Here is a 15200-nt window from a genome sequence, read left to right as displayed (position 1 = left end):
TCTCCGTGCATCAACAGAAATATACATTGGTGTATAATGGTTAAAAGTGAGTTGATTTGCTCAGATTTGGTTCCAAAATGTTGTCTCTGAGGAAAATTTTACTCGAAATATGATACGTGTAACATACTTGACAAACATATACTATGTTATATCAAGTAAAATTTTCCTTGGCACACAGCATACTGCACAGTATACGTGTTTTAAAATGTTGTAGATTCTATAATGTAGAATATCAAATTTAACATATTTTAACCTATTACGACTCTGTGATTACAATTTATATTTTATTGTAAAAGATCAAGTTTTAAGGTTATATATCTTACGCAAATTATAGCATTACCACATTTATAGCATTATATAAACCCAGACAGCACAAAGACGTCTAACAGACGACTAAAAGATGACAAATTTTCGTCATGGACATCTTTTAGGTAAAACTTATAGTCAACCAAAAGATGACTAAAAGACGACTTATGTCCCATAAAAAGTCATCTTATAGTCAAGACGAAAAGATGACTAATAGTCGTCTGCTATTAGACATCTTTTAGTCGTCTTTTACAGTTGCACTATAGGCATGTTTTTGTTCTTAATATTTTTAATAAATTTGTTTTATGAGAAAAAGGTGCAAATAAAATATTAAATCTGATAAATATGTATATATATATATATATATATATATATATATATTATAATATAAAATTACATAATTATATTTTATTTTGTATATTATATGTTAATGTATATGAAGTATTTTCTATTTAGGTTTCGCTCCCCAACTTGAGATGGTATCTATATCTATCTCCCGCTCTTCTTAGCCATTCTGAAAATTTACAGGTCAATTCGTCGAACGTTGTGCTTGAAGAGTTCAAGTTTAAAATTGTTCCTAAAATTGTTTTTTAAAATTAATATTGAGTTATTAATTTTTTTATTAAAACAACTAAAGCGTATAAAATTACCAATAATAATATTGGAAAAAATATTATTTTTTATTCCTTCAGTTTTCCTTTGTCCATTCCATATTAAATTTTTTGCCAATTTATTTGTAAGAAAAATGACTAGATAGTTGGTTAAATGTTTAATCGAAGTTGCTCCTCCAATGGTTTGAATTTTTTTTCCTGTAACATATAACACAATATACATTATTTCAAAAAAAAAAAGATTACGAGATTTGAAAAGCATGTAAAACTACAAAGAGAAATAAGAACAAAACGAATTAAAAAGTTAGCTAGGAGCAAGGTCTGTAGATGAACGACAGGAGGGGTAGATTTTCGCATGAACGCCATTTTGGGACTATAAAGTGTACATGTAGTGTTTGTTGTACGAAAAGAGTGAGTAGTAGTGGAATGTAGGAAAGGTGGAATTGATACATCGTATTGGCCCAAGCCATGTTGGAGCCAGATGTGTAAATATGGATGAAAGACTTTCCTTCCCTTCTTGTCGTTCTTCTACAGATCTTGGCTAGGAGGAAGTAGAAGAGAAAGTTAGGAAAACAAAGAACCTAAAGTAAGAAGAAAACAGAATTAAATAAATGACAGAAATGAAAATTATAAGATAAAAAAGATAGAGGAATATATTATAGTAAAGTGGATGAAAATAAAAAAGAAAAATAAAGAGAAAAGGGAGCGAAAAAAAGAAATATAAGTACGAATAACACAAAAAATAATACAAACAACGAAACTATCGAAATACGTTATAAAAGAATGAAAGAAAGATAAAATACATCTATAGTGTACGCAATATAAAATATAGATTTTCAATACTAGCAATGAATATCGGAATGTTGCTAAAACTAACAAGTTTTTCTAAAATTAAGATTTATTGTAAAAAAGTTATTTTAAACTCACAATTGGTTTTGCACTTTTTTATTAGCCCGCAACTTGTTACAAAAATGTTTGAAGTCTTCTATATCATAGATTGGAAAATCTGGCAACAAATTAAATAAATCCTGTGGTTCAGAGAAATTTTGATCCTTCAATATAGTTAAAATTGTGTCCAAATTCCGATTAATAGATATTAAATATTTTTCTGTGAACGTATCCCCTGTAACTAAAGATATTAAAAATATAAAAAAAATTAAATTTTATGGAAATAGAATAAAATATTGTTACCTTTATTTGTTGTTTCCTTGTCTTTATTTGTTATTTCCTTATCATTATTTGTTGTTTTTTTATTTTTATTTGTTGTCGTTATTTCAATGCATTTATTTTTATTTTCTTGCACAGTTCTCACTTGGAATATAAAAATAATTTTTATAAAATTAATAAGAATTATATACTGGTAACAAAATAAAAGAAAATTATTTATAATAAATATTTTTGTTATATTACCTAGAGTAGGAACTTCTTTTGCTTTATTTCCTCTTATTTCTTCCAAATTATATCCAGGATTATAGTCAACTAAAAAGATAAAAAATAAAAAATAAAAATAAAAAGAATTAACATTACATTACGTACCATGTGTAATTGTAGGTAGCAATCTTTGTGATTCAATGCTTGAGTGTGCAGAAACGTCTTCTCCGCTTTCTGCAATTAAATAAAATATTTATTTGAACACAAATATAATATAAGCATCCCGTAGGAAAAAATTATGTAAAACTTACTGCACAAAATATGCATGTTTTGTGCAATAATTTTTGCATAATTTTTTCCTACGGGTCTTCTTGTTCAATGTTACAAATAAAAAATTTTGTTATTGTCACCAAAGACATTTGTGATCAATTCAGCACATTTGTAAAATTGTCCGATTATTTTTTTTACTTGAGCAATAAATATCATAAAATTGACAAAATTATGAGAAAGGATAGGTTTAGAAAGATTTCGTGTCAAGTTAGTTATGCAATATTAATTGTTGAAATAAAAAAAGTATTTCGACAATTTTACAAGTGTGCTAAATTAATTATAAATGTTATTTTCTGGATATTGGTACGCAAAATAGTATGGTACGTAAAAATGCTTAGCATGCATTTTCTTGCTTCTAACCTCTTTGAATAAGAACGGCTCTTGCGATTATCTAAATACCTTAAATTCTGGATATCGCAAATCTCAAAAATATAATACTGAAAGCATATTATATAATATTCACAAACTTTGCAAGTTTTCATTTTCTGTAAAATAATTGCCATAGTTAATGATTGTGAATAGAAAGAACTTGATTCCATATTTAAGTCATCTTGACATGTTACATCTAGAAAAAAAACATTTTAAGTTAATATCCTTTACATATTATTATTTTACATAATTGCAAATTTTTATTTTAAAAAATTCTAATTTTTAAAAAATTTTTATCAAATATATTTTTAATATTAACAATATTATTACAAACTAAAAGCAATTTATAAAGTAAGTTTTATTCATTTATGTAATATAAGTTACCTGATCTTGAAGTCATGTCTTTTTCGCAACATTTTGTATTTGTGTAATTCGAAGATTGCAGTAACCATTTTGTTTTGTTTTTTGCTGTAAAGATCAACAATGTAACTACAAAAGCCGTAATCGGATAAGAAGGGGGCAATCTGCCCCCGCACGGATTATACTCTTTTTTTTTGCTATCAGTGTCACTTACAATTTAGCCAAATATTAGCCCTTTTTGTTAAACCGTTTTGGTATAATAATAAAAATAAAAATACTGAAAATAACTTATATTTTTTGATCGGCTTAACCAATTTTGATGAAATTTTAATATTTTATAGATATATTATTGAAGCACATTTGTGAAAAATTCTGGAAGGTTTTTTGATGGCAGAAACATTGATAAAAAAATTAAATAAATGTTCTTGATTTTTTTTAGTCCCGATATCCTTCTGGTATAATTACGACAATTTTTTTGTAGAATCTTGGAAAAATTTTCTACAAGACGTATTTTTTTCAAAGCAATATAGTGGGTAGCAGGTATCTATAAAAAATAAAGTTTTTTTTTTATTTTTTAAAAATATGATATGTTTTTGGTACAATAATCGCGATATTTTTTTTCTAGAATGTTGGGACAGTATTCTACAACACCTTTTTTCGAATTAATAAAATCAGTGGAAGGTACTTAAAAAAACTTAAAGATATATATTTTTTTATTTTTTAAAATATGACATGTTTTTGTACCATTGCCATATTTTTTTGTAGAATTTTTAAACAGTATTCTACAACAAGTAATTTTTACTAAAAAAATAATAAAATGAAATGATTATAAAAACATAAACTATAATCGTATTAAATCAAATGTTTATTAATGATTCTCAAAATAATGAATTACACATACATATTCGTGCACATAATCACTAGCTCTCATACTATTATTTACAATATTTATATGGATGGACTAATCTTCATCAATAATAGGCGTGATGCCGTCTGTTTTGAATAGTTTACATAAGTGCTGGCCTGGTCTCGGAATTTTTGATAAATATTGTCCGTAGGATAAATAATAAATAATGACAGCAATGTGTGAACAGCAGCCAACTATTCTTCGTTCATTGGCGCAGTCACAAAAGTATCTTTTTATCCCTGATTGTCTAATACTATCAGGAGTGTATTCAATAAAGCATTGATACACTTTCTTAGATATGTAACAGGACTGTACTTGAAGCTTTAAATATATTGGACTGGTCTTTAAGGAACTGCAAATTCAAACTACCATCTTCATTTAGAATTTCTCCCAAGTAGGAAATCGCCTGCAAATACTGGTTCCGATAAGTTCCGATGAATAATAATTAATTAGTTTCTGTTAGTTCCGGGAAGTTAAACAAGTCACTGGAAAAAATATTTTGGAAAGGCAATCGTTTTCAAAACCAACTATTCTCTTCAATCACAAAAGCCAAAGAAATTCTAAATGAAGATGACAGTGTGAATTTGCAGTTCCTCAAAGACCAGTCCAATATATTGAAGCTTCAAGTACAGTCCCGTTACATATCTAAGAAAGTGTATCGATGCTTTATTGAATACACTCCTGATAGTATTAGTCAATCAGGGATAAAAAGATACTTTTGTGAGTACGCCAATAGACGAAGAACGGTTGCCTGCTGTTCGCACATTGCTGCCATTATTTATTATTTATTATTTATCCTACGGACGGTATTTATCAAAAATTCCGAGATCAGGCCAGCACTTATGTAAACCATTCAAAACAGACGGCATCGCGCCTATTATCGATAAAGTTTAGTCCGTCCATATAAATATTGTAAATAATAGTATGAGAGCTAGTAATTACCCAAATAGCATCATACGTCTTATGGACATCCGTTTTACATCCATTTTTTGATAATATACATAATTTTAATACATATACACAAGCGGATAGAAATGATAGACATACTAACTCGGATACGTAATTTTTTTCAACGTGGCAGCATATGGAAAAAGAAGTATCAATCTGAAATAGTGCAGTTAATATGTCTAGGCATTTCTATTTGCTTGAGTATGTGAGAGAATATTAAGTTTTTTGTCGCGTAATTTAGTTTGTTAAAAACCTAATATTATAAGCAATAAAGTAAACTTGAGAAAATGTTAATTTTTGTATTGTCGCAACAAAAAAAACAAAGTTATTATATACATACATATATACAAGCGGATAAAAATATTTAGACATACTGACTATATATATACCATTGCAGAGTATCTTTTTTAAAGTAAAAGCATGTGAAAAACAGATATACTTCGAATAATATAGTTAGTAAGTTTATGCTCCGTTTATATATGTGTATTAGACCTTATACGCATTGCATTATTTATAAAAATAATTGATAATCGATGAAATAAACATATGAATATTACAGATAAAGAATGAAACCGATATAACTTTGTTTTGTTATTTTAATTAAATCTGAGTCTCGATCTTTAATTAGATATTTAAAATTGTCTTAAAGACCTTCATATATATTATAAAAAGAAATGAAATATCTGGTACTACAAAATGAGTGAAATTCCAACAAAATTATCTTTTTTAAAAAAGGTATAAAAAAGCATACGCGCGCATGAAACGCCCTTAAAAATCTATTTTTGTACAAAATAATTTTTGTTTGGCATTGCAAATGTGCACTACAAAGGAAATTTTAATAAAATTGTTTTTTGCCCCAAAAATAACAAAAAGTTTATTTTCTCCACAAAAATTATGATATAAAGAAAATGCGCCAACTATGAAAATGGATGTTCATACGACCTAAAACATCCATTTTTACAAATAATTATTTGTTCAAATATTGCAAATAAATATTTTAATACAAATTTTATTACAAAAACTTGCCGCAAAACCGAATAATTTGCTTTAATACAAAATAGCTTTCTTATAATCTAACTTGCATAATAAAATAATAATTACTTGAAATGACAATTTCTTACAATAGAAATCGTAATGGCATTATATACGTATAACATTATACACGTACGCGCGCACGCCTGGGAGAGAAAGAGAGAGAGAGAGAGAGAGAGAGAGAGAGGGGGGGGGGGGAGAGAGAGAGAGAGAGAGAGAGAGAGAGAGAGAGAGAGAGAGAGAGAGAGAGAGAGAGAGAGAGAGAGAGAGAGAGAGAGAGAGAGAGAGAGAGAGAGAGAGAGAGAGAGAGAGAGAGAGAGACAGAGAGACATTTGAATGTACGCACGCATAAGAAACTGAGATATTAAAAATTGCTTTCTTATAAGCAAAATTATATACTAACACACACACACATACGCGCACACGCGCGCACGCACGCAAGAACGCACTCACACATTCAGATGCACGCACAAAAGAAAAAGAGAGAAAGCTGGCAAATTATTCGGTTTAGCGGCGCCAAGTTTTTGGAATAAAATTTGTATTAAAATATTCATTTGCAATATTTGAACAAATAATTATTTGTAAAAATGAATGTTTTAGTTTGTATGAACATCCATTTTCATAGTTGGCGCATTTACTTTATATCATAATTTTTGTAGAGAAAATAAACTTTTTGTTCTTTTTTGGGGAAAAAACAATTTAATTAAAATTTCTTTTGTAGTGCACATTTGTAATGCCAAATAAAAATTATTTTGTACAAAAATAGATTTTTAAGGGCGTTTCAGATTTTTGCGCGCGTATACGTGGCGCTTTTTTATACCTTTTTTAAAAAAGTATATATATTCATATATACTGGTCAACAAAATTAGCGCATACGAAAATTTGTGTCAAAATTTTGCATAATTTCAAATAAGTATAACACCGCGAAAAATAATCGCATTTCCATTTTCCAAAAAGCATTTTAAAGTTCGAACTCTCTACTTTTGAATGAATTTTGACGATATTAATTTTTTTTTTTTTTTTCATGAAACGGCACAATGATAAAGCTCGACCTGTCAAAAGTAAAAATTTTTATACAACTTTGCTATGTTACACCTGTTGTGGAAAAAATCGCGAAGACTTTCTGCTACTTGCATCTTACAGCGCGATCTTTTCCCTTTATTTTGAATGGTTGTTCATAGCTGTGCGATTTTTTTTGACCGAGTTATCGATGTTTGAATATAAAGTGGTCACTTTGACTTTGATCGCTTACAACTCGTGAAAAAATCAACGTACAGCGCTCTGCAAAAAAGCAATAAAAAGCTGAAAGTTAGCCCTTTTTAACCTTATAGTTATTGTTTTTAATTTTTTTTCTTTAAACTAATAAATCGCGTTTAAATAACATGTAAGAAACTTGTTGCATCTTCAAAAAATTGCATAATTGAAATTGCATGTTTCAGAGGTAGAAGAATTTTTTTACAAGTTTTATGATAATTTTCGTATCAACACATAGCGTAGAATTTTGCGTTGGGTAACGCTAATGCTGGCGGTAACTGTTTGAAAAATAGGTAACTATGAGACATTACATTACAAAAAAAAATTGTAAAATCATGTTCTTTTTTCGTATTTGTAGAAAAAGGTCTATATTTTACGAAAATTATCATAAAACTTGTAAAAAAATTCTTCTACCTCTGAAACATGCAATTTCAATTATGCAATTTTTTGAAGATGCAACAAGATTCTTACATGTTATTTAAACGCGATTTATTAGTATAACGAAAAAAATATTAAAAACCAATAACTATAAGGTTAAAAAGGGCTAACTTTCAGCTTTTTATTGCTTTTTTGCAGAGCGCTGTACGTTGATTTTTTCACGAGTTGTAAGCAATCAAAGTCAAAGTGACCACTTTTCATTCAAACATCGATAACTCGGTCAAAAAAAATCGCACAGCTATGAACAACCATTCAAAATAAAGAGAAAATATCGCGCTGTAAGATGCAAGTAGCAGAAAGTCTTCGCGATTTTTTCCACAGCAGGTGTAACATAGCAAAGTTGTACAAAAATTTTTACTTTTGACAGGTCGAGCTTTATCATTGTGCCGTTTCATAAAAAAAAAAAAAAAATATATAATTGAAATCGTCAAAATTCATTCGAAAGTAAAGAGTTCGAGCTTTAAAATGCTTTTTGGAAAATGAAAGTACAATTATTTTTCGCGGTGTTATACTTATTTGAAATTATGCAAAATTTTGACACAAATTTTTGTATGCGCTAATTTTGTTGACCAGTATATATTTGCGCGTGCGCGCGCGCGCGCGCGCGTGTGTGTGTGTGTGTGTGTGTGTGTGTGTGTGTAGATTTAAACGATTTCACTTTTATTAATGAGATACAAAATTAACAGTTAAATAAATTTTTGTGTTTGTAATGTTTAATATAACATTGGAAGGAAATGTGTAAACAGAGAAATATTAATTCTTTTTCAGATTGAAACATATCAGGTTCAGAAAATAGTGACTCTGAAGCAGATATGTAGACAGAACAAAACGAAAATAAAAGACAATTGTCACCACAGTTAGAAGACTCAAAACGATGTCCTAAAAGACTTGCAGTATATATGGATCACAAGAACTCAATTTGAGGAGCTAGTAAGCAAACTAAGCATTATATTAAATTATTAAATTGTTACACCTCATATTGTTAATAATTAGAATTTTATATTTAATAATATTTATATCTTTATATATATATGTGGTACATCTCTACATTTTCAATATATTTTTTATTTTAGAAGATTGAGAAGAAAATAAGGGAGCATTTAAAAAGTGATGATGTTCTAACTTATTTTTAAAATAATGCCATTTTAAGTGACGAAGCAAGAGGAATATCAGTTGAAATATTGGCAACCGTATGATAAAAATAAATATCAAGTAAGTTTATTATACAATGATACACACACATAACATATACATATTTTATATTGCGAATATTTTTTTAAATAACATTTTTTTAAATACATTCTTTTAAATACAATTTTTAATGTTGCAAATATCTTTCATTTCCTTTTGTAGCCCTACTTTTGAAGAGTTTCAAATCATATCTAAGGAAATATGCGAATTATTTCCAACTGAGAATGAGGTAAAATTTCTATATTTAGTTTAAATTAAAATTTAATAATTAACATTAACACAAGTAATAAAATAATGTTTATTTTAGAAAATATATTATAGAATACATATGTGTATAAGCCTTTTGCAAATGGTCTAAGTAAAAAAAAATATAGGAGAGTAATTAGCTGATAAAGTGAAGAACCTGAAATCTATGATGAGGAAGTTCACTCACTTCAGCCAACTATACAAACATTTAAATTCTTCGGACAATAATAAAAATACATGTGTCTAATACGATGCCGAGTACATCTGAAGGTATTTAAATTTATTGATTAAGATAAGGCTTAATTATTAAGATATTTTTAATAGAATATTGGTAAACTAATTTACCAAATTATATTTAGTAAATGAAGATGAAGTGCAAGCAGCCATTCCATGGTTGAAAATTAGTCGGGGACCATGGATTGACATATTAAGAAATTCGGACATAACTTATAATTTTCGATAAAAAGCACTACTAGATCGGAAAGGTAGAGGTGATTAACCACTTTCCAACGGATTATTTTTCTCAATGGAAAGTTTTATCTTTGCCTCAAGAATATACTCTTGTAAGTTTATTAAATATTTTAATTTCATTATAGTCTAGTGCTCAAATTCTCTATTCTTTAGGATAATTTATCATAAAAATAAATATTTTGATTTTGTTAGTTGGATCGTGATTTTAAGAGAAAGTATCCTAATAAAGATTTACCACTTCTTTGGAAAGAGAAAAATTTATTCCCATTCTCAAACAACTATTAAAAGCAGAAGTAAAAGATTCTTATGGAAAATTTAAAAAATTGGAGGAGCTAAATGAGAGTAAGTATTTTTCAAAAAATTAAAATAAAGTTAAAATTAATGATTGGGAAAAACCTTTATGTTTTATGTATTTACAATAAAATTTTTTTTGTTTATTGTAGGAAATTCTATTGCTGTCATTCTCCAATTACTTCCACATTTGGTGCCACCTCAGCAATTACAGAAGCTTAATTATGGGAAAAGAGTAAAAGCTAATCTATCTGAGGCCAGATATGTTTTTGTGTTTCATGTAACAGTAAGTTTTATTGATATATGAATTGATTATATTCAATTTCTATTAAGAGGACATAAAATACTTAAATGTGAAAAATATGGTGCAAATTATAGATTATAATTGAATTGCTATCAGTTATATGATAAACACTTAAATTTATTTTTTAACAATAGTTTCTTTAGCAATAAAAATTCGAGATATACTTTGAATATCTAATTAAAGAATCTAACTTTTCTTTTTTAAAAACTAAATTATTTGATATTTTTCAAAAAAGTGTTATTTAAAATATAATAATTTTTATACAATAGAAACGGTCGAAGACGAGCAAAGTTAATTACTGCGTTCGACAAAGCAGCACGTCGGAGTGCTCTCTTACCTCACTCTATCTTTGTTCAATGCCAATAAATAACAAAGACAGAATGTGTCAATAGAGCCTCCAGACGCTTCAGATTTGCTTTGCCGAACGCACCCTTTGTTCACAAAATTAATTTATTATTTATTCTCAACCCATACAGTTTCTTAATAGGGTATATCAAAGTATACTAGAAATAAATTTATACGTTTTGGATTCATTTGTCCTTCTTCAGCATGATCTAATAATTATGAGTTTTCCTTAATATTTAAAACATAATTGATTCGTTGTCAACTTTAAATTATTAATTTATCAATACAAAACAGAATTCAATCTAACACTATGGAAAGGTCACATTACATTAAGGCGCATCTACTTTTTACTCAATTATATCCTCGCTAGAATTGTATTCAATTTACCACTTGTCTTTGTACGGTAGATTGAAGATGCTGTTTTTCATCATCTTTGAAGCATGAGAATACCTCCCTTGCATCAATTCTTAACTCCTTTGTATTGTGTCCAAAGTTTTTAATGTGTTGTTTGTAAATTTACAAATTTCAATGTCATCATATAACTAAGTGGAAATAAAATTAATTACATAATGAATAGGTAATGTAAGATTTCTTTAGGATAATTGAACTTACACTGTTCGTTAAACAGACATCATTGAGATTTTTAACAAGATCGTCAAAGAACACCAATGGTGGCGTTTTTTATTTGCGATAACGGATTAACCACTGGTATTATAAACATTTGATAAAGCAATAAGTAATTAAGTGAAAAGAAATATCTATTGTAAGTACCCATACAGCACAGAAGCTTTTAGCAACATTGCTGCAACGTTACAATATTACGAGTTGCAATGTAGTAGTCCAGAGACGTTTCAGAAACATGCAATATCAATATTACACCGAAATGTTCCAATAATGTTGCAGAAATAATAGAAAATATACATATTAAAATACATGCAAGTGTTCTAATATGTATACGTGCAACTTCGTATAAAAAGACATTTGTGACATTTTTTAATAGTTTTGAAAGATTTAAATATTTGGATTTGTGTGCAATATTTATACCAAAGATTATAATCTTTTTGAGATTTATAATAGAACAGTAAAATGAACAATTATCATATATAAATTTATTTTTTTATTTGAAAAATTGTTCAATTTACTGTTCCTTGATAAATCTCAAAAAATGCAATTAATCAACTATAAATATTAATGAAGAAAATCATATATATGTATTTATTAATATTATTGCTTTTGACAATAACTAAAATAAGGCTACTTAATAAAAATAATGCTACTTGGATAATAGAATATTGTGTAAGTTTTTATTCTTATATAAAATGTAATAATTTTCTAATTTTCTACTATGCTTCTAATATATTTTAGATTTTAATAGGTAAACTTTGAGACTATATATATATATATATATATTCAAGAAGAATAAGAAAAAATTTATTGCAATTACATAAATTCACAATTTTTTATCCGAATTTTGGATGCAAAGAAATAATGAAGTTACGCAAATTGCAACAAAATTCTTTTTATCTCTCTTGTCTTTATATTCTCAAAGTTTATCTATATTAAATTTAAAGTGTTATGCATATTTATAGCAACGCGTTTTAATACATCAAATACATTGCACCGTAACATTGCAGTAGTCTTACATTGTAATGTTTCCCAGGCGGACATTTCAGCGTTGCCACAAACTTGCAGTAACATTGCAGAAACATTTTGTAACGTTCCTGCAATATTACAATATTTCAATATAAGGTTTCTGCAATGTTTTTGTAATCTTTCGGGACTGTACGGGTAATCACAAAAAATAATGAAGCTTACATTATTCGCCAGGCAGTAATACATTCAACAATATGCACTTTTCTCATCAAAGAACATGACTAACTTCGTCCTACTTGTCTAATAGCTGACTAATAACTTGTGTATATATCGATTCCTCGATAATAATATAAACTTTCATGTTTACTACCTGTATAAATAACATTTGTTTTCAATTAGACAAAGTCTTTGGGATTTCTCTTGAATTTAGTTGTTTCTTTAATTTATTAAGAATATTAAAAAAAATTTATCTAATAACTCTATGTTTTTCATAAGGTAAATTCCATTATTCTGTTCTTTAATATGTATTATTTTTGAAACTAATCTCTTATAGTAATTAGTTTCAGAATCCAGTATTTTTACATAATTCCAGTCTAATGTATTATGGCCTTGACATGTTGTATGTTCGGTGACCACAGAATGCTTAGACGAATCTAACCTTATGTTGTTTATAATGTTCTTTTATTCTAGTGTGCAATTGTCTCTTTGTTTATTCGACAAAGATAAGATGCATCACAGTTCATGCAATTGATCTTGTAAACGACATTGTTGTTACTATATAGGCCATTTTTATCTTTGTGTGCTTTAACTATACAATTTAACTTATTAAGACAACGGTATTCCACCATTATGTGATATTTTTTGACTAATTTGGACGCTATTACGTCTGAAGTTCAATTATTTTAGCGAAATCTCATATTAAATATTCATTATGTAATTAATTTTATTTCCACTTAGTTATATGATAACGTTGGAATCTGTAAATTTATAAACAACACGGAAAAAACTTTGGACACAATATAAAGGAGTTAAGAATTGATGCAAGAAATGTATTCCCATGCTTTAAAGATGATGAAAAACAACGTTTTCAATCCCCCGTATAAAGACAAGTGATAAATTGAATACAATTCCAGCGAGGATATAATTGAATAAAAATTAAATGCGCTTTAATTTAATTTAACGTGACCTGTCTATAGCGTTAGATTGAATTCTGTTTTGTATTGATAAATTAATAATTTAAAGTTGGCATCAAATCAATTATGTTTTAAATATTAAAGGTAACTCATAATTATAAGATCATATTGAAGAAGAACAAGTGAGTCCGAAACATACTAATTTATTTCTAGTATATTTTGACATATCTTGTTGAGAAACTGTATGGGTTGAGAATAAATGATAAACTGATTTTGTGAACAAAAATTTTGCTCGTCTTCGACCGTTTCTATTGTATAATGTGCGCATGCACATAGCAAGCTTAAAAATTATCTTTATAATAATTTTTCTTTGTTTTATTTAATAATGAAATATAATATTTATATATTTTATAATTTTAAAAGATATTTTGTTTTCTTTTTGTATTAATTTACCTTTATATCTAGATTACAATTATGATATATTGCTTTCTTTTTCATTTGTATAAAAGCATACATTTGTTTTCTGAGTTTGTAGAATTAAGATGTAACAGATAAGTATATATTTTTATCTCTTTAGGTGCCAGAAGATATAAACCTAGCGATTCAACAAGGGCGTGCTGTAGCTTCCAAGCTCAAAAGTAAAGTTCAATCTTTTGTTTTTCTTGTTGAGCCTACAGTAGAAAAATACGAAACTTATTACTTGATAATTGATGAAGTCAAGTACCACGTCAACAATGTATTGAAAGCCTTTGATCAATGTTTTAACGCAATACAAGTTCTAAATACTGAATATTCTTATGAACTCTTACGGAAAAAACCCTCTAATTTTAAGAGTTTACACTCAAAATTGAGTGTTAATACTCGATTTTGAGAGTTTACTCCCAAATTCAGGTGTATACGCTCAAATCTTGAGTATTTACACTAAAGATTGAGTGTTTATACTCGAACATTGAGTGTGTATACCCAATGAGTGTTCATACTAAAGTTTCGGTTTAAATACTGAATATTTAAAAATATACTTTCAACACTTGGGTATGACACTCAATAAATGAGTGTATATTTCCGACACAAAATGTGAACACTAAAACGTTGGGGATGTACATTCAATATCTATCGGTAGAAGGTATACACTTAATATTGAGTGTGCACTCTCAAACATTGGATTAGGAAATATTGAATAAAAACAAAAGCAAAAAAAGCAAGTTTAACCGAGATTAAAGTTAATCTACATTGGTAAAAATGGGCATAAGACGAATATCTAAAATAAACATTCAATTAGAGTATTCAGCTGGCTTTGAGTATTATTATAATTTGAGTGTTACTTTCAACTTGGATGTTTGCCATCTAATTTGATGTTGTTAATTTTAGTGTTATTCTTAAATTTAGGATTAACACTGAAATTAACACTTAATTAGATGGCGACCATCCAAGTTGAAAGTAAAACTCTAATTAAAAGTAAATTAAAGAGCGAACACTCAAGATGAGCGTTTACACTGAATTGAGTGTTTATCCTTGTCCCAAATTATACTCAACTTGAGTATTTTTTTAAGTGTTATTTGTAGTGTTTTTTCCGTAAGGAAAGCAAGAGGTGCATGCCTTTATTCAGCAAGCTCTATATCGTATCTCCACAATGTATGATAAAAAAAATTCAACTGTTGTGCACTTTGAAACTCTTTGAACAAAAATTTCAATTAATAATT

General features: G+C 27.8%; 2 protein-coding genes across 2 annotated transcripts in view; both read left to right on the top strand.

Moving 5' to 3' along the window:
* LOC114255637 overlaps positions 1-8761 on the top strand; it is a 35518-nt gene extending 26757 nt beyond the window's left edge. The window contains exon 3 of the mRNA XM_036288061.1: positions 8695-8761. The gene's annotated coding sequence lies outside the window, so the exon portion shown is untranslated. The remainder of the gene's footprint in view (positions 1-8694) is intronic.
* Positions 8762-8894: 133 nt separating this feature from the next.
* On the top strand, positions 8895-14707 carry LOC118645969. The gene is made up of 2 exons (XM_036288063.1): positions 8895-10411; positions 14078-14707. Exons 1-2 carry the CDS (start codon positions 10235-10237, stop codon positions 14369-14371), a joined length of 471 nt encoding a protein of 156 aa, XP_036143956.1. The 5' UTR covers positions 8895-10234; the 3' UTR covers positions 14372-14707.
* Positions 14708-15200: the final 493 nt, after the last annotated feature.

The sequence above is a fragment of the Monomorium pharaonis genome, chromosome 6 (genome assembly GCF_013373865.1).
Source record: "Monomorium pharaonis isolate MP-MQ-018 chromosome 6, ASM1337386v2, whole genome shotgun sequence".
Lineage (NCBI taxonomy): Eukaryota > Metazoa > Arthropoda > Insecta > Hymenoptera > Formicidae > Monomorium > Monomorium pharaonis.
This window is presented reverse-complemented; position numbering and strand designations above follow the sequence as displayed.

What these genes read in the sequence shown, in the direction of transcription:
- LOC118645969 (XM_036288063.1), top strand. Translation starts at nt 10,235, where the DNA reads ATGTTTTATGTATTTACAATAAAATTTTTTTTGTTTATTGTAGGAAAT. An exon ending in TTTTTGTGTTTCATGTAACA is followed by an intron (nt 10,412 to 14,077) that starts GTAAGTTTTATT and finishes TTATCTCTTTAG; the next exon opens with GTGCCAGAAGATATAAACCT.